Source organism: Heptranchias perlo, chromosome 1 (genome assembly GCF_035084215.1).
Source record: "Heptranchias perlo isolate sHepPer1 chromosome 1, sHepPer1.hap1, whole genome shotgun sequence".
Classification (NCBI taxonomy): Eukaryota; Metazoa; Chordata; class Chondrichthyes; order Hexanchiformes; family Hexanchidae; genus Heptranchias; species Heptranchias perlo.
In genome coordinates this window covers 138,875,286-138,894,272 of record NC_090325.1, presented here as the reverse complement: position 1 = coordinate 138,894,272, position 18,987 = coordinate 138,875,286, and the positions used below count along the sequence as shown (strand labels likewise).

The 18,987-nt window shown below is 40.5% G+C and overlaps 1 protein-coding gene across 1 annotated transcript; it reads right to left on the bottom strand.

Annotated features, from left to right (window-relative positions):
• Positions 1 to 11,975: 11,975 nt before the first annotated feature.
• Positions 11,976 to 18,075, bottom strand: LOC137344586 (fibrinogen alpha chain-like). Its single transcript, XM_068007691.1, has 6 exons — positions 17,968 to 18,075; positions 17,578 to 17,688; positions 17,307 to 17,490; positions 16,666 to 16,811; positions 13,355 to 14,372; positions 11,976 to 12,101 (listed from the first exon to the last, which is right to left on the bottom strand). Exons 1-5 carry the CDS (start codon positions 18,019 to 18,021, stop codon positions 13,377 to 13,379), a joined length of 1,491 nt encoding a protein of 496 aa, XP_067863792.1. The 5' UTR covers positions 18,022 to 18,075; the 3' UTR covers positions 11,976 to 12,101; positions 13,355 to 13,376.
• Positions 18,076 to 18,987: the final 912 nt, after the last annotated feature.

Sequence of the window (18,987 nt, the reverse complement as noted above, 5' to 3'; positions counted from 1 at the left end):
CGATTTGTTTTACATTCCTTTCTTATCAATTTTTTCTCACTGTAACATTGTCTGTGTGGAAACTTATATCTCAGTCAATTGTAGCCTTTGGCATTTCCGAGTAATTGGGTCAATTTTAATAATATAACCTATACCAATTGTTACCTCATGTTAACCTGTGTTCTGGGCAAGCCTCAGACAGTTTTCAACCGATTGGGTCATTTCTATCTGTTTGAACTGCTCTTGGCATGACAGTCTGGCTTCTTGGGATGGAAGGGGTTAATATTAACTTGCTCTCATGGTAGCAGTAATTCGATACTTCTCCCTTTGAGATTAAGTTTCCACATTTCACCTTCAAAATTTCTCTTCACACAGGTTTGACTGATTTTTTCACTTCTCACATTTGTGGATTGCTTTACACTATATATTTTGATCATAGTGTTTAATCAATCACAATAGCACAAAATGCTTCGAAGATCAGTTTAATTTATAACCAGAGATCATTCTTTAAATCTGCACTTTATCATTTCTTTTACAATTAAACCTCATTTTGTCTTGGTGAATTGAAAACAGATGTCCTTGGAAGGGGTTAACTTTTTTATAACAAAACGACGGAGCCAGATATCAGATTCACGCAGCGTTCTCAGCATACGTCAACGTAATTTTCATAAAAAATTCATACCGGGAAACAACATCTCCCATCGTACATTTTAGTTTATATCAACTTTTGTTTTAGGTACCCCTCAATTTTCACATTGCTTCGTAAGTTTTATAATTTGCTGTCCAATTCATTTTTTTTTACATACTTTTCGTGGGTATGAATATAACCAACTCTCCGAGCTGTTCCAGCTTTCCGACTTTTCTTATCACGGTGATACCAGATAGCTTTTTTTTATCTGTCCCGTTAATTTTTCTTCAAACTCTTTTATTTAAACCACAGCCAATCACAAGATAAAAATTCAAAATGCCAATTTTTTTTAAGATCCCATGTCTGGAATTTAACATGCCCACATTTTATAAGAACCAGAATTTAATAGGTCACTTAACCTCAATAACTCCAATTTTAATTCAGCAATATCAGAATTGAACACAAGACAAAACAGATACATTACGCAAAAGAAGAAAACACGTAAGATGCAGTAAGAAGGGGGTGTGGCCCGCAACCCCGACAGAAAACACTCACAATAAGGACAGGCTTTTTAAAGAGACAGTACACTAAAAACAAAGAAACTTTCTTTTCCGGGTCTCTGTCTTTTAAACATTGTAATTGATTCCTTTTTTTTTTCTAATTCCCTTACCCTAGATTCTAATTCCCTAATTTTATCCTTATCTTCGCTCCACTTTCTAGTGGAAGCGCCTACTTGTCCTATTAGTCCAGCTAGTTGGTGGACTAGTAATACCCCTGCCTTTTTTGTTCTGTCTTTCTTTTCCCCATCTACCCACTTTCTTTGTTGTTCTAAGGTCTGAGAAACATCCCAGCCATCCCTTTGCATCTGCTTAATCAGCGAGTGTCTGTCTGTCATATATTTATCAATGAGGGAACCCGCAGGTCCCCACTTAGTTTCCCCACTTGTCATCTTTACTTGATCCCTGCCACTCACTTTACTTGATCCCTGCCACTCACCGGATCACTAAACTCAACTCCCGGCCACAATTACCCACTCGGTAACGTGTTAAACCACCGGATCTCCCGGCCACAATTACCCACTCGGTAACGTGTTAAACCACCGGATCACTAAACTCAACTCCCGGCCACAATTATCCACTCGGTAACGTGTTAAACCACCGGATCACTAAACTCAACTCCCGGCCACAATTACCCACTCGGTAACGTGTTAAACCACCGGATCACTAAACTCAACTCCCGGCCACAATTACCCACTCGGTAACGTGTTAAACCACCGGATCACTAAACTCAACTCCCGGCCACAATTACCCACTCGGTAACGTGTTAAACCACCGGATCTCCCGGTCACAATTACCCACTCGGTAACGTGTTAAACCACCGGATCTCCCGGTCACAATTACCCACTCGGTAACGTGTTAAACCACCGGATCTAACTTAAACTTCTACTTATACTCACGGTCATGATTACCGTTTTGGTAACGTGTTCTCCACCGGAGTCCGGCTCTAGGTCAGGGTGGTCAGCTCCTTACCGTATTCTTACCGCACTGCTTAAAACTTCAGACATTAAAACTTCAGACAGTACACATCGTGAAATAACTTATGCTCTAATTGTCTCTGCATTTGTTCGCCACTACAGAGTTTGATGCTGGATGGTCCTGACTACTTGTGCTTCACAATCCTAAGTGCCCTTGTGCCTCTACGCCCAAATCATGGTCCTGACCATCGCGTGTGGGATTTCCCCTCTTAACAACCGGTCTAAGGCTGCACGTTTGAGACAGGCACTTCCTTGTCCTTAATCAATCAGCACAAGCAATCAGTTCCTGTTTATACCCAACAGTCTCATAACTTCCACCAACTTTCCCCCATTTTTAACTGCATTGTTGGCTCAGTCTGACTTCCACAGTTCAATAATCTCTACTCCAGTTCGCTGATCAAGGCCAACCGATCAACTCACCAGCAGTGAGATCCTGCCGACTATGCCAATTTGTTGTGGGAAAATCACCACTCGGAGTCAGACTTAAAGATTCAACATGCAGTTTATTAGACAAAGTACTTTGGGAGAAGAACTGGACATTCCGCAGTGTACGCAGCCACAGAGGCCTGCTCTTTTATAAGGTCGTAAAAAGCTTGTTTGATAAAGACAGCAAGCCCTTTATTCACAGCTAACTAACGTATATTTTACTTTAACATAAGGTTTAATAATGCAGAAGTTTGTATAGTGCTTTTCTTACATTCCCTCCAGGCACATATTCCCTTATTAATAAATTCTTTGTGAGAAAAACCTCCAAATAACTGAAATTGCTCATTGAGACTATGGGAAACGTACCCTTTTTAACAATATCATTGTTGTGAAAATAAATATCCACCAGACTCCTATAATCTTTTTAAGGTGCTTTTCATTAGTTTCCCCATTAAACCTATGATTTCCTGCATGTTGATTTCCAAATCTCAGCAGGGCTGTGAGAAAAGCAATAGACAGACAAGGGCGTAGTCTTTCTGCACAGCAAATAAAGGAAAATTAGCATCGCAAATGAAGGAAAGTTACAGGTTGAATAACACACTTTCTTATCTCTGATTTTCTGGTTTCAGAGTATTATTGTCAGAGAATAGGAACCCGCTCTCTTACTCTTAAAATGGTGCAGGATGACCTAAGTAGAAGGGAACAAAAATAGCCAACAAAATGGAACAAAATCTTATTTTAGAAACTGTAAGAATATGGTTTAAAGCCAAGCAATATCCCATCTCGCATAAAGCTCCCAAACATTTAGCAAGAGGGTTGTGTTAATAGGAAATGGGGGAGGTGGTGAGGTCATGTCCCGGTGTGTGTATGAACGACAGTTTTTAAGAGACAGAGCATGCTGAAACTTCAGAACTATAAACACCCAAAGGTCAAGAGATGGCCCATTTTTAGATGCTATAATTGAACCAGAGTGATTCCACTCAGGTTTAAGAGGAGTGAGTTGTAAGGAGATGGTTTAAAAAAGCATAGAAAATAGGATGGCAAAGGTCCACATCTCGGTGAGGAAAATAACTTACAGAAACCCAAGAGGTCATTGAAAGAGTCCTGAGGCATTAGAATAGAGAAAAACAGTGAAATTTAAGAGGCAGGTTGTCCTAACCTAGTATAGACATACTAAGACCTGATAAACACTAAGACATTAAACAACTCTTGGTGGTTTCTGAGAGTCAGCAAAGTGGAATGGTTTACGACCATGAGATAAGACCAGCGGTACTTACATACAGAACAACGCAGCCGAATAGTATAAAGATAGGGCGTGCTCCCTCCCAAAAGTTAGAGCTCTCAAGAGGGGACAGTTGGAAGTCCATTGCCACAGGCAGTCCGCCAAGGTCAGGTCTGATCGTACCTGGATTCGCGGACAGGTAAGGTTGTATTGATTGCTTGTCATTAATGTAATCTGTAGACAGTTGTATTATAACTATAATATTGTTGAATGTAATGTTGAAGACAGCTGTAGTGCAACTCTGTTACAAGTCAATCTGTTAAACTTGCTATTTTATAACCACTCGGGCTACAAGCAAGCGGAACTTATTGTTGATGGATTAACAACCTATAGTTGTGACAGTAACGGGAGAAATCTACTTACAGAAACTTATTCAAATTTTGAGAACCTCACACTTTTCTAAGTTTCTGTTGAATGAAAGTGGCACTACAGTAATTACAAATATCAAAGAAACAATTGGTGGTAGAGAGCTGGACTAACCCTTTTGGCTGTGCAACTGTGGTATTTATAATTTAGCAACAGATTAAAGTGCTGTTAACTTGACATTTTTCCCTTTTCATTAAATTTAAAAACCAATCAATATCCTTGTTGGAACAAAACCAAGAATCTTTCATAGAATCATAGGACCAGAAATCACTCGGAGCGACGAGACAACCAACGGTCACCAGCGCTCCTGCGAATTAAATTAACAAAATTACTTATTGCGGCTCTGTGACGTTGAATTGCTTGAATTTGAACTTAAAAAAAATTGTGCGCTATCAACCCAGCTTCTGAGCAGCGAGTTGCCGCGGCTGGAAAAGTTTGAGAGGAGAAGACACACCCACAAAATCTGTCAGGAGGAGAAGTCACAGCCACAGATTCAGCCTGCATTGCTCACACAGGCACGCAGACTTCATTCATTGAAAGTTATTATTCGGTATGTAATTGTAAATAAAAATTTTAAATTTTAAAAAGTCAAAGAAATAATTTAATTAAATAAAAGGGACAGAAAGGGAAAGTAAAAAAAAAAAATTTAATTAAAAAAAAATGTAATGACCAAAAGCTTAAAATGAGGAGTAATATGAAACTCCACATTTAAAAAAATTAATTTTTAGTTGTTTGGCAGACATTAAGACTTACCACGCTGTTAAAACTTAGTTTAGACCTGTATTTTTAAGCGTACCTGTTTGGTGGCATAATTAGTTACTTTCCAGCTGGGCAGATAAGCAAATTGGCACTTTTTTAATGATTTCTCTGATTGCATCGTGTAATCGCCCTTTAATTCGAAGCTGTCATATCACCGGTGAACCACTAGGAGTGAGTTTCACTGCGCATGTGCGAACGCCAGAACTTGCTCCTTCAATTCGCTACTAACAACGGAAAGCACTGTTGAGCTCCTCCGTTATTTCGGGAGCCCCATAGAATCTTACAGCACAGGTGGAGGCCATTTGGCCCATCATACTTGTGCCAGCTCTTTAAAAGAGCTGTCCAATTCAGTCCCACACCCCAGCTTTTTCCCCATAACCCTGAAAATTAGTCCTCTTCAAGTACATGTCCAATTACCTTTTCAAAGTTCCTATGGAATCTGATTCCACCATCCTTTCAGGTAGTGTGTTCCAGATCTTAACAACCCTCTGTGTGAAAAAAATTCTCCTCATTTCCCCACTTTTGCCAATTATTTTAAATCTATGAGCTCTGGTTACTGACCCTACTTGCCAGAGGAAACAGTTTCTCCCTTCTTGCTCTATCAAAACCCCTCATAATTTTGAATACCTCTATTAGGTCGCCCCTTAACCTTCTCTGCTGTAAGGAGAACAATCCCTGCTTCTCCAATCTCTCCATATAACTAAAGTCCCTCATCCCCGGTATTATCCTGGAGAACCTCCTCTGTACCTTCCCCAAGGCCTTGACATCCTTCCTAAAGTGTGGTGCCCAGAATTGTACACAATTGTCCAGCTGAGGCCTAACCAGCGATTTGTAAATGTTTAGCATGACTTCCTTGATTTGTATTCAATGCCCCTATTTACAAAGCCATGTATTCCATATACTTTCTTAACCGCCTTATCAACTTGCCTTGCCACCTGGAATATGCACCCCCAGGTCCCTCTGCTCTTGCACCCCCTCAGAATAGTACCATTTAGATTACATTGCCTGTCCATGTTGTTCCTCCTAAAGTGCATCACTTCACACATATCCACATTAAATTGCACTTGCCATGTGTCTGCACATTTCATCAGTCTATCTATGTCCTCCTGAAGTCTACTATTATCAGCATTATTTACTACATTGCCAAGTTTTGTATCATCTGTAAACTTTGAAATTGTACTCCCTATACCCAAGTCCAGGTCATTTATATATAACAAGAAAAGCAATGTTCCTAATCCCAACCCCTGGGGGACCCTCACTGCATACTTCTCTCCAGTCAGAAAAGCATCCGTTCATCACTACTCTCTGCCCCCTATCCCTTGGCCAAATACATACCAATCTCCCTTTAATACCGTGTGCTTCTATTTTCCGAATAAGTCTGTTATGTGGTACTTTATCAAATGCCTTTTGAAAGTCCATATATACATCTACTGCACTATCCTCAACAACTCTCCCTGTTACTTCATCAAAGAACTCAATCAGGTTAGTTAGACATGATTTGCCTTTAACAAATCCATGCTAGTTGTCCCTTATTAAACCATGCTTCCCCAAGTGAGAATTAATTTTGTCCTTGGTCTCTAGTAGTTTTTCCCACCACTGATGTAGACTGATTGGCCTGTAGTCACCAGGTATATCCCCCTCCCCTATTATGATCAGGGATGTAACATTTGTAATCCTCCAGTCATCTGGCACCACTCCCATATCCAAGGATGATTGAAAGAATGTGGTCAGAGCTTCTGCTTTCTCCATCCTAGCAACCTAGGAAGCATCCCATCTGGGCCTGGTGACTTGTTAACTGTGAGTGATGCCAACCTATTTAGCACCTCCTTTCTATCTATTTTTATCCTTAGCAATATCTCTACACCCCCATCTTCTACTGTGACATTAACGTCATTCTCTTCCTTTGGGAGGACAGGTGCAAAGTATTAATTTAGTACCTCAGTCATGCCCTCTGCCTCCACAAGAAGATTTCCTTTTTTGTCCCTAATGGGCTCCACCATTCCTTTAACTATCCTTTTACTTTTTATATGTTTGGGTTCCCTTTTATGTTACCTGCAAATCTTTTATCATACTCTGTCTTTGCCCTTCTTATATCCTTATTCAATTTCCCCCTGCACTCTCTGTATTCTGCCTGGTTTTCGACTGTATTCTGTACCTGACATTTGCCATAAGCCTTTCTCTGTTATATTTTAACCTCTATTTCCTTTGTCATCCAGGAAGCTCTAGCTTTGGATGCCCCATCTTTCCTCTGTATGGGAATATGCCTGGTTTGAACCCGAACTATCTCCGTCTTGAAGGCCTGCCATTGCTCATTTACTGTTTGTCTGGCCAATCTTTGTTTCCAGTCCACCTGTCCTAGATCCCTTCTCAAATCAATGAAATTGGCTCTCTTCCAGTTGGGTATTTTCACTGTTGATTTTTCTTTATCCCTTTCCATAACTACTTGAAACCTAATTATAGTATGATCACTGTTACCCAGATGTTCTCCCACTGCGACACATTCCACTTGCCCTACTTCATTCCCCAGAACTAGATCCAGCACTGCTTTCTTCCTCGTTGGGCTAGAGACATACTGATTAAGAAAGTTCACCTGTACACATTTTAGGAATTCTTCATCCTCCTTGCACTTTTCCCAGTTTATATTAGGGTGATTGAAGTTCCCGACTATTACTGCTCTATTATTTGTACATTTCTCTGAAATTTGCCCATCAGTTTTGCTCCTCTATGTCCTTCTCATTATTTGGGGGTCTATAGTAAATACTCTCTTCCGCCTGGCAGAAACATGGCGGTAGCGTCCTGTAAATGGTGGGCAATCACCTAAGGCCCCATTTCTGCTTTCACTGTGGCCGTGGTAATGTTCACAGGGGCCTACCACTGGGTGGATGGAGCAGCCCTCTGAGTCAGGCTGTAGGTTTATTTAAATTGGAAATCGAGTCCTATGCTGTCAGTAGGATCCCAGTTGTCATTTCTCGACTGATCTGGCCAGAGCTTGCGCCATGGACGCTTCGACCAGCATCAGGTGGTGGTCCAGCCAAAGAGGACCCAAAAGGTGAGTTCCTCTTAATTTCTGTCGGCCAGGAGGAGCAGCAGTACTCCTCCCAGCCCCACAAACTCAGCCTGGGCCTCTGCCGCTCTGGGTCCCTCCCCCCCAACAGGGACCTACCTTCCTCTGGCCCGAAGCCAGCGGGCTACCCGGGGTGCTCGGTTTCCGCCTGCAGTCTGACGGCTCAATGGGACCTGCTCCTCAAAATGGATCAGGCCTCCCAGCTGGACTACCAGGTGGGTGGCCGATGCATTCTGCTGGTCAGCGCCTGGAGACTGGTCTAGGAGAAAATCCACTCCAATAATTCGAAAGAAATTTATATGGATCAACAGTGGAGTGAATTGAGCACATACTACTTTTGGTATCTAGTAGGTGGGCAGAGCGAGCTGTTAACGGAGTGAGGTAGGAACAGAATCAGAGTAAGAACTTCTAAAATGAGAATTTGGAGAAAGTGGGAATTTGATGCAGAGAGGGAAGGAGATGCTAAGTTATTATACATAAGTAATATAAATTTTAAAATAGAACAAACTAGCTAAATCACAAATGACAGTTTAGGAAGTGACAGTGATGTGTCATTCCTGCAAGATGTGGAAGTTTTGAGCACTCGGTGTTGACACAGGTAAACACATCTGTGCAAAGTGTCACCAATTCACATTGCTTGAGTTCAAAATCACAGAAATTGAGAAGGAGTTGGAGACAATCTGACACATAAGGAGGGAGTGAAGTTTTTGGACTCATAGTTGGAGAGGGTAGTCACACCAATGAGAGATAGGGAGTAGTGGTGGAGGAGGAAAGATGTGTGACTGTGTGAGGGGCAGGGAAAGGCAAGAAAGAAAGGTTAGAACAAGGTGCGCCCAGAAGCTCTAGCTTCTAGTGGGGAAAATAAGGACTGGGCAGGGCTGGGGGAGGAGTGGGGGGGGGGGGTGCAGAGATTAGCAACACAGCTAGAAATGCAGTAGTGAGAGAGGATTCAATAAAGGGGCTGACACGATTTTTTGCAGTCCAGACCAGTAGTCCTGGTTGCTTTTCTGCCTTCCAGGCCCTAGAGTAAGGAATATATTGCATAGACTGGAAAAGATTTTGCAAGAGGAGAGGAGCATGTCATTGTGGTCCATGTGGGAGCCAATGGTGTTGGTAAAGAAAGGCCTGAAGTCCTGCAAGATAAATGTAGGAGATTAGAAAAGAAATTTAGGAGCAGGACTTCATATGTGGAAATATCAGGTTTATTTCCCCACCTGTGCGCTAAAATTGGGAAGGACAGGGAGATTAGGGAAATCAATGCATGGCTAAAGGTGTTTTGTCAGGAAAAGGGATTCTGCTTTATTGGGCATTGACATCAATTTTGGGACCAGTGGGAGCTATTCCATAAGGATGGGCTATGTCTGAACAGGGAGGGTGCTTAAAAACTGGAAAAATTATTCAATTGAGAAGTAACGAGGTATTTAAACTTGGAAGGGGGGTGGATGCCAGGAAAATAAAACCAAACAGTATCAGCTAATAGTGAAGGGAGAAACAGATGAGGATAATATTCATACAGAAAATAATTTAGCAAGAGGGATATGGACTAGGAGAATAAAATCAAATAGACTAGTCTTAAAAGAGAAGACTGAAATTAAGATAGGGGAAAAGGCTACCTTTGGAAAAGGTAGGGTGTAGCTTAGATCAAAAAAATGGGTAAAGGAGAATTGTTAAAAAAAAAGCAAAAAAAAGTTAAATTGTATGTATTGCAATGCAGTGTGGGAAATAAACTGGGGAACTGGAAGCAATTATTTTACAGGAAAATCTAGATTTAATGGCATTAACAGAAACCTGGCTGCAAACTGGACAAGAACGGACATAGACTTATCAGGATATAATTTAGGAGAGAGAGAAAAGATAAGAAAGGATGTGGAGTAGCAATATGGTAAAGAGGGAATACATGCTGTAGAAAGGGTTGATGTGGACAAGGGGTACAGTCAGAGTCAATATGGTTGTTACTCATAGACAAAAAGAACATGTTATATTAGATGGGGGGTAATACAGACCTCCAAATTGTGGGAAGGAAATGGAAGAGGAAATCTGCAGTCAAATAAGAGCGAGATAAGGAAAGCTAAGAGGCATCATGAGGGAGACATTTCAAAAACATCAAAGGGAACAGTAAAGTATTTTACAAGTATAGGTAATACCTCAGGTTGATAAAGCAGTAAAAGAAAAGCTAATGAAATTCTAGGCTATATCACAGGAGGTATAGAATATAAAAGCCTAGAGGTAATGATGAGCCGATATAAAGGTGGTGTACAGTATGCATATTGGACTCCACACTATAGGTAGGATGTTGAGGCTTTAGAGAGGGTGCAAAGTAGATTCACTAGGATGATACCTGCCACGAGGAAATACAGATACATTGAAAGACTTGAAAAATTTAGTTTTTTTCCGTTAGAATAATGACGATTATGAGGCGATATGATGGAAATGCTTAAAATTATGAAATGATGGGACAGTGTAAATATAAACAAACTGTTTCCAGTAGTTAAGGGGTCTAGAATGAGAGGGCCATAGATACAAGATTAAATGTAAGAGATTTAGAACAGAGAGCAAGAGAAACTTTGTTTACACAGAGTTGTGAGGGTGTGAAATTCACTTCGAGGGTCAGTACTTGAGGCAGAAATAATGTCAATATTCAAGATTATATTAGATAGGTGGATGAAGGAAAAAGGGATAAATATGATTATAATCATTTGCTTGTGTGGTGAGTAAAATCCAACACTGACTGGTTGGTCCAAATGGCCTGTTTCCATGTTGTAATTTCTATATATTTCTATCCCTCTCAGTTCTAGCCTCAAACCTATCTTTCTTGGTATTCTCTATTTTATGGATACTACTATTGTCAGTGCTTCTCTGAACGTTCCTCTCCCGTTCAACATAAGTTCCAAATATAGTCCTACATCCCTATATCCCTACTGCATTGAATTCAGGACTCATTGCACAGTCTTCTACTCAGACTCATTGAGGCTGTGCTAGAGGTACTGAAACCAAACAAGCTGACCTCACCCCTTAATGCGAGGTCAATTCGATGTAATATTGAAATGTTGCTTCCAGTGTATATGTGCTGGGAGTGCGCAAGTCCATGGTGACAAGATTTCAGGGACAAGCAGAACATAAGGTGTTGTTGTGTGTTGGAGGATGGAAAGGATCATAGTGCTGGAGGAAAATTAGTCTTTTGAGACTCAATGAGCGAGCAGGAGGTAGGCAGAGTGACCCTAGTACAAGGTCATGGCCACCAAAGAAAGCAAGATATTTAAATAGAGCCTCCCCTTCAGTGACAGGAGCACTGCTCAGCTGCTCCAGCTGTATTATGGGAAGCAGCCCTAATCTTAATAGGATTTGGAGCCAAAATGAGTCGAGTGCACTCTTGACGTGCAGGCTTCCAGCATGCTCCACACTGGCCGGTCATACTGTGGGTGCTGGAATGCACTTCAACATATCAGGTGTTTACCACTGTTTGATCGGCATTTTTTATAATTCCTTTCCAGGAGCTCAAATGCATGAAAATGCTTGCCTCCCTCATTCTTTCCTTCTTCCCACAATTTTAAGGGTTTTCAAACTCAAGGCTGCTGTCCACATAATCACTGTTTCCTAATTTACCTAATTTTCTCTTTTACGTTTGTCAACCTTGATGGTGTCCTATACTATGCTTTTACCCCTTCACTTTGTTTTTTTAATTTAATAAACCTTATCCTCTGCATAAAATTACATATAATTTGCCCTTCTACACAGAAACATGAATTCATGGTCAGCTCTGCAAGGATATTGAGTGCTTTGCTGATTTATTAGCTAGCAGAATTTTAATATTGCTCACACAACTTAAAGCTTAGTTTAAACTTGATCAAATTGATTTTTTATAATTGCTCTTTTTGTAGGCAACTTAGGGCTCCAACATATTAGAAATAACCAGAAAGAGGACAAAAAACAGCTCCTGTGTTGTAAAATCTCTTTATTGGCATGCATTAGGTAAGCATGGCTTCTTTAAGTAATAATGGAAATTAGATTAATTGATGATAAGGGCTGGGAATCAGATTGAGAAGCTTTCCACTCCGTTGAATTGCTGGAAAATAAACCAGATATGCATTAAGATTTTATACAAATCGTATTGCACCTATCAAATGCTAATAAAAGATCCCATTGCAATATTCAAAGAAGACTAGGGGAGCTTTTCCTGGTTTCTAGCCAACGTTTATCCCTCAACCAATAAAACAAATTATTTGGTCATGTATCTCATTGCTGTTTGTGGGACCTTGCTGTGCGCAAATAAGCTGCTGCATTTCCCAACATCACAACGGTGACTACACTTCAAAAATACTTCATTGACTGTGAAGCTCTTTGGGATGTCTTGAGGTCATGAAAGGCGCTATATAAATGCAAGTTCTTTAACCTCTTCTACAAAGAGTGAAACCAATACGGTCAGCATTATATCATAGACCAAATGGACAAACAGGGATCTCTCCTTTCTATTTCTTTCAGCTACCTTCCTTTGAAGTATTGGATGCAATCAAAACTGTAACAGTTCGAATTAATTCTATTCATCCCATCTATTTTTGGATTATTTATTTTTCTCAACAAATATTGAAAACAGGTACTTTACAAACCTGTAGGTTTTGTTAAAGAACTCTTAGTGACCAAGCTTTTAATCACCCCCTCCTAATATCTCCTTCTTTGGCTTGGTGTCAATGTTTGTCTGATTATGCTGCTAAGTGTCTTGGGCCTTTTCCTACATTAGAAGCGTTATATAAATGCAAGTTGGTGCTGTTGTTGTCAAGAAGGACCTTCCCCATACAAGCGAGAAGATGGCACTGTTACTGTCATGAGTGGTTTTTATAATCTGGCCCATAAAGATTGTCAATCGCAATAGTATTTAACGAAAATGTAGGATTGACATTGAGTAGGATATCTGAAATTTAGATTGTGTATTTTAAGCTCTGCTTTCTGTTATTGCACAGTGTGTGCTTGAAGAAAATAATAACTAGGAAGTCTAAATGTGACTCTTTGCTGAAACACACTGTCCTTTCCCTGATGATCCTAGAAAAATATCAAACTTATCAGACTTGAAGATTAAAATCTTAGATATTACTGGAGACTTCTTTAAAAGTGTGTGAAAAATGCCTGAACTGTTATTTTTTGAGGTTACCACCTAATTCTGTTGTAATTGAAAGTACAACACTCATCTATCAAAGCTAATCTGGACCAATGAAATTATGTAGTTTCTGTTCATATATTTGCTGTACTGTGTCTCTGATTTGGCACATAAAAAGAATAAGCAATTCTGAACATATACTTAAAGGAACACTTAATGGAACCTACCTTTTGTAATGTTGTTTTCATCTCAGCCTCTTTGAAACATATGGGCACTCTGATCAGTATCTCCAGTTTCATCATCAGTCAGATGGGCCACATGCATGTCAATGTTCGAAACAGAGAGACTTTTGAGTCCCTTAGAACTACCGGACCAGTGTTGCGCTGTGCTGTCATGAGCAACTGGAACCTCATCTGTTCTGACACTTAACTCTCTGTGAATTAAAAGGCTATCATCACCGTATTCCCCTAAGTTTGAAAATTCAGCTAAATGATCTGAAGTACCACTGGATGTAATTGTCTTTGTGTGAATTTTGCTACCAACAGTAAGCCTTTCAATATCAGGTATGTCATGTCTAGATGTACTTGTCTTAGTTAGAGTAGAAGTCTTAACCCCTGAAGTTGACAGTAAATCTAAATTACTCAAAGCAGATTTAATTGAATCTGGGAGGGAGCCACTGGTCTCCGTCGTGACTGTTTCAGTAACTTTACCATCTTTTGAAACAATCGTTTTGGTGCTCACATGACTGGTCATAGAATGTCTTTCAAAACCTTGGCTTGAATATTCACTGCCAATGCCTTTTGTGAAATATCGTTCTCCAGTTTTCTGATCGCTTTCCAAGAGGTGCGTGGTTTCATCACCTGTTGTAACAGCCACTTCTTTTCTACCCGAAAATGGAACTGCACTGACTTCTTTAACATTGCTAAAGGCATGACTAGTTTCACTACTACTTGGAACTTTTGTACTTGCTTCTAGGAAATAAATATCCCGATTTGTATGTTCCCAGAAACTAGGATATTTGTCATTTATATTTACAGATTTATAATTGCTGTTTGTTGGAGCGTCCTTTAGTTGCCTTATTTTGAATGTGCGTGTTGGTTTCCCATATTGAATCGTCTCCACTCTGATGGAAATCACTGATCTAAGATTTTTCTCCATTTGTGCATTACTTTCTCTATCAATGTTGTAAACAAATGATTTTTCACAAGATCCTTTGCAAGCCCGTATCTTGATATCAATGTCAACCTAACAAAAAAACATAATTTAGAAGTCTTTTAAAGTTTTGTAGAAAAAAATTGAGAAATATCTTATTATGGCATTGCAAATTGAAATCGTTTTCTTTGCCAACTTCCGAACTATTTTTGAAAAAAATGCCACTTAATTGTATTTAGATAAGCAAAGCTGCTGTTGCCAAAATGTTATTCCGCTGGGCCTGAAAACCTGTGATCCCGTTCTGCCACCATAACAACAATAGAGCAAAACTTCTAACCCACCATTTACTTAAATGCCTGACCCTATCTGAATTTCCGGGATCAGGTAATTTGTATATAATGGATGGGCGCTGCAATAGTAGCATCGCAGCTGGGGTTGCGGCTAATTGGGGTATAGGAATACATGGCGCTGGGCTGCAGTTTGGGTCAAGAGGTAGCAGGTCCAGTCAAAGATCATGGAAACCAAACTCAAATTGCTTCCTCTCCAGGAAGGCCTTTTTCCTTACAGCGCTGGTCATTTTGCAACTGGCTGCTGTAAGGAATCAAGCTTATCAGTATCTGGAGAGCCCCACATCCACCAGTGTTGAGTAATGCACGCCAGCTTTATGCCAGTTCCATCTCTTTTTTGTGTGTTAACTGTAAAGGGGGCAGGCATCAGAGGGCTATTTTGAGGCCTCCCGCCCAGTGCAAATGGGACAGCAGTGCCCCGAAAATGGTGGGGAATGATTTACCGGCCTTTTCTCCCTAACGGTGTGGTTATCCCTGTCTTCCCCAGGGCATATCGCTGGGCGGATGGAGCACCTGTCTACGACAGGCGATAGGCTATTTAATATGCAGATCAGGATCCTATGGGGTATATAGGATCCCGATTGCCATTTTAGGACAGTACTGGGCAAAGCATGCTACGTGCACACTTCACTCTGTTTCAACTGGCCGTCAAGCCGAAGAGGAGCCCACGAGGACAGTCTTAATTTATTTTTGTGGGTCCGAGAGAAGCAGGAGTGCTCCTTCTGGCTCCACCAATGCAACCTAGGCTGCTTCGCAATGGGCCCCGAGAACTGACCTCCCTCCCCCCCCCCCCACCTTTTTGTTCATGTCCAGAGGCCTGCCGGTTTTGTGGCAGCCCGGAGCCAGCGGCTGGTCCGGGGCGTTTGTTTTCTGTCCGCAGCTCGCCAGCCCTATGCTAACGAGGTACAGCTCTCAAAATCGACTGTGCATCCTGTCAGGACTATCGGGTGGCACCGGCTGGCTGCCCGAACATCGCTCGAGGGAAAATCAACCCCCCAGAAGTGCCCACCTCTTTTGGCTGAGGTTACCCCCAGTGTACAAGTAATGGAGGGGACCAGACCAGACCCAACTAGCTTCCAACATGATTTCCACCTCCTCCCGCCCCAACAGTGCCCTAGATGCTCTGAAAACATTGCAGGTTTTAAGTGTAAACGAATCACTCTGCCACTCAGCCATTGTAAATTATGGACCATGTCAGTAAACAATTGCATATGATCCAGCAGGAATCAGCATGCTTTTCCATACTGAATCCCAAAGAGGTCTCTGAGCCTGGAACATTCAATTCCAACTCAGTACTGTTTAGTCATTCGAGACTCGAATCATGGTGCTCCAGCAATAGTGAGAATAACATCAAAAATCAAATTTTCCCTCTCACCTACGCTGTTCGATTAGCAGCATATTCAAATTTACAATTGAAAGTATTTCTGTTGCATATAACCTTTCCTTCAAATATATTCTCATTAAATTGTCGTTTTCCTTGTTAAAAGCAACTTTGTTTTGTTCTTTTCAGTCAAAGCATGCTTGTCAAATATATGATGTAATTTTCTTTTGATTGCATAGCTTTGAAGTTTATAACACTATTTTCATCACTGGAAATGCTAACCTATAAACATCTGCTAAAATCCAGCTTACTGTACCTAACAAAAACAATTCAGTCTTAGGTTATCTCAAATATAGGTATAAACAGCAGTTCCCCAAACACATTAACTTTTTGTACTCCAGCATAGTTTGCATAAACTATCCTTGTGTATTTATTTCTATTCTGAACAGATAGAAATTTGATTTGCACTCGACAGAAGTGCAGTGAATTTGATGTTCATAAATGTGCACAGTTACAATTTTGTGAACATGTGAAGGATAAATGCATGCCCTCACAATGAAGTGTGAACTATTTAAGGGATAGCAAAACAAAAATCATCAAAAAAAATAGTTTTTGTTAATATGCCACAGAAATTATGAATTTAAGCAAGGTAATCTAAAATATGAGCTCGAACACCCTCCCCAAAAGTAGGGGAATAAAAAGCAAATGAAGTCTTTACCTCCAGTCTTGAGATTTCTTTGAATTGTTCCAATATAGTGTTTTGTAGAAGTTTTATTTTGTAAATTTGTTCATTGATTCTGGTCTGCAAGATGGTAAGTCTGGAGTTCAGATGATCCACCAGCTGATAGTAGGTGTCCCCAAACCCTATAAATGTAGTAAATGATACAAGAATTCTGTTAGAAATTATTGTGATTGAAACAGGCTATGAATAGAGTTCTTCATTTTTTAAAAGTCCAAAGAATATGAGAGAAAACGTTATATTTTTCAGATGTAAAATTGAATGAGAGGGAGGAAGTCAAAGTTACAAAAAAACTAAGCAAGAACCTTTCCTACTTACTAATGTCGTCTGATAGAATTTTTCAATATTTATTGGTAGTTTTGTTTTATTTAGGCTATACAAAATGTTAGCGGGTGCAGGGAGAAACGTAACAATACTGTACGGGTAACTGCAGACACAAGAGAAAAATCTCACTTGTCACAAAAATCCCAAAATTTCGAAAACTCAAGTGAATTAGTAATTCAATTTTAAGGCGAAAATCAGTAAGCACCAAATAGGAACAATTTTAAACTCCGTAAGTTTCTCTGTGGAAACAAAAGCTGAAACCTTCTTTGTGAAATATAAAAACAGCAGCCACTCACTTCCCATTCCGTCCAGGGTCTGTCTAATTCTTTTGACAGTTTCAGTCACAGTAACGTGAGTATTCCCAAACATGTTGGAATAGTTTTCCAACAGCTGTCGAACCTCTTGTACTCTGCCATCGTTTTGTTGATTCTCGGTCTCTATTAATCCTTGCATTCTGCATCCAGATGGACATTTCGGGCCCTATTTGAATAATGCAGAATTATATTAATTTAGGTCTTTGCAATGTATCATTTCACAAAAAAATGAGATGCCAACTGAACCACTTACCCACTCATCGTCTGTACAACTCGGCCATTCATTCTCTGAACACTGTTTAGATCTGTAATGTTCACGCTGTAAGACAGGCCGAGGACCGCGAGGTGCAAGACTGGTCTCTGACTGAATTTTCAATTGTGAGTTTGTAAGAAATCAAAGAAAAGGGCATTGGTTTTACACATACAACATTGAGCTACAAACATTTCATCCAACTAGGTTCTAGTGAACCAAATAAATCTTGAGAGTGTGAATGAAGAGTTTGCTGTTTTAAACAAATTGAAATCGAAATACTGAACTCTCATTTATTTTTAATATGTGCAAGAAGCAATTTAAGAAAACTAAAATGTGCCATTTTGACTCACTGAACAGCTAAATCTGCATTTAGTTCTTGGCCAAACTTACCAAATTAATTATCGTGAGGCACACCATCAAACTCAAGGCCAGTGCTGTTCTCATTTTACCAGCTCCGCAGCAACGACTTGAGGAAATGTCTCTTCTCTCTCCTTTTCATCAAGTTTCAATCCTAAAATCAGCATCAGTGAATACGTAGACATCCTGTTTACCCGAAATGCGGAGACCCTGTCAATCATTTACCATTCAACTGTTGCACAATGCACTGTCCATGTCTTTGACCGTTCGAAATATCTGTTGACACATCAAAGATCAGTGGGCACTCATGGCCAGAATATTCTTCTACAATTACGACATGCGCCTCATAGAATTGGTATGTGGAATATTTTACTCTGCAAAGATAATCTAATATGAACAACAAATTTTAATGAAAAAAGGCCCCAGTCATATCACTCACTAAGGAAGCCATAGTTGAGCTTAGGACTTTGATCAAGTGCAGAGAGCATCCTCTTCATGGTAGCCTGCAATGCAGTCAGGTGGCCATATAGCACTGCACTGTGAGCTGTGGGCTCCTCCATGGATGCTCCGAACTGTACTGGCTGCTTGACACATTCTGAAAAGACTGTATGAACTGCTGATGCTGAGCTACCAAACTGCATTGGTAGGCAGCCTTATCAGGTTCAAATCCCTGGGCTCAGCAACTGCAGGAGCCTTTGAGAAAGTCTTTCAGCCAGTAGGTTATAGCTTATCCTGTGTCACCTGCACTTGCTGCTCTTCATCCATGCTATGTTTCACCAAGTGCTCCCTCTGATAACTCAGTAACTGACCTCCTGCCCCCTTCAGAATGGTTGTGTCTCTGATGATGATGATTGCCACTGTAGAAGTGGGTGATGCCGGGTGTTGTGAGGTGTTCAGTTGAAACTGCATATTGGGCTCAGCCATCTCTTCCTCTTGCGCACCTACTTGAGCAGAAGAAGAACATATTTCAGAATGCTGGCAGTAGGATATCCCTTGACAAAGAGCTTATGTAGAATACACTCCAGTGTACTGTGCTGCAGTGCAGCAACGAAT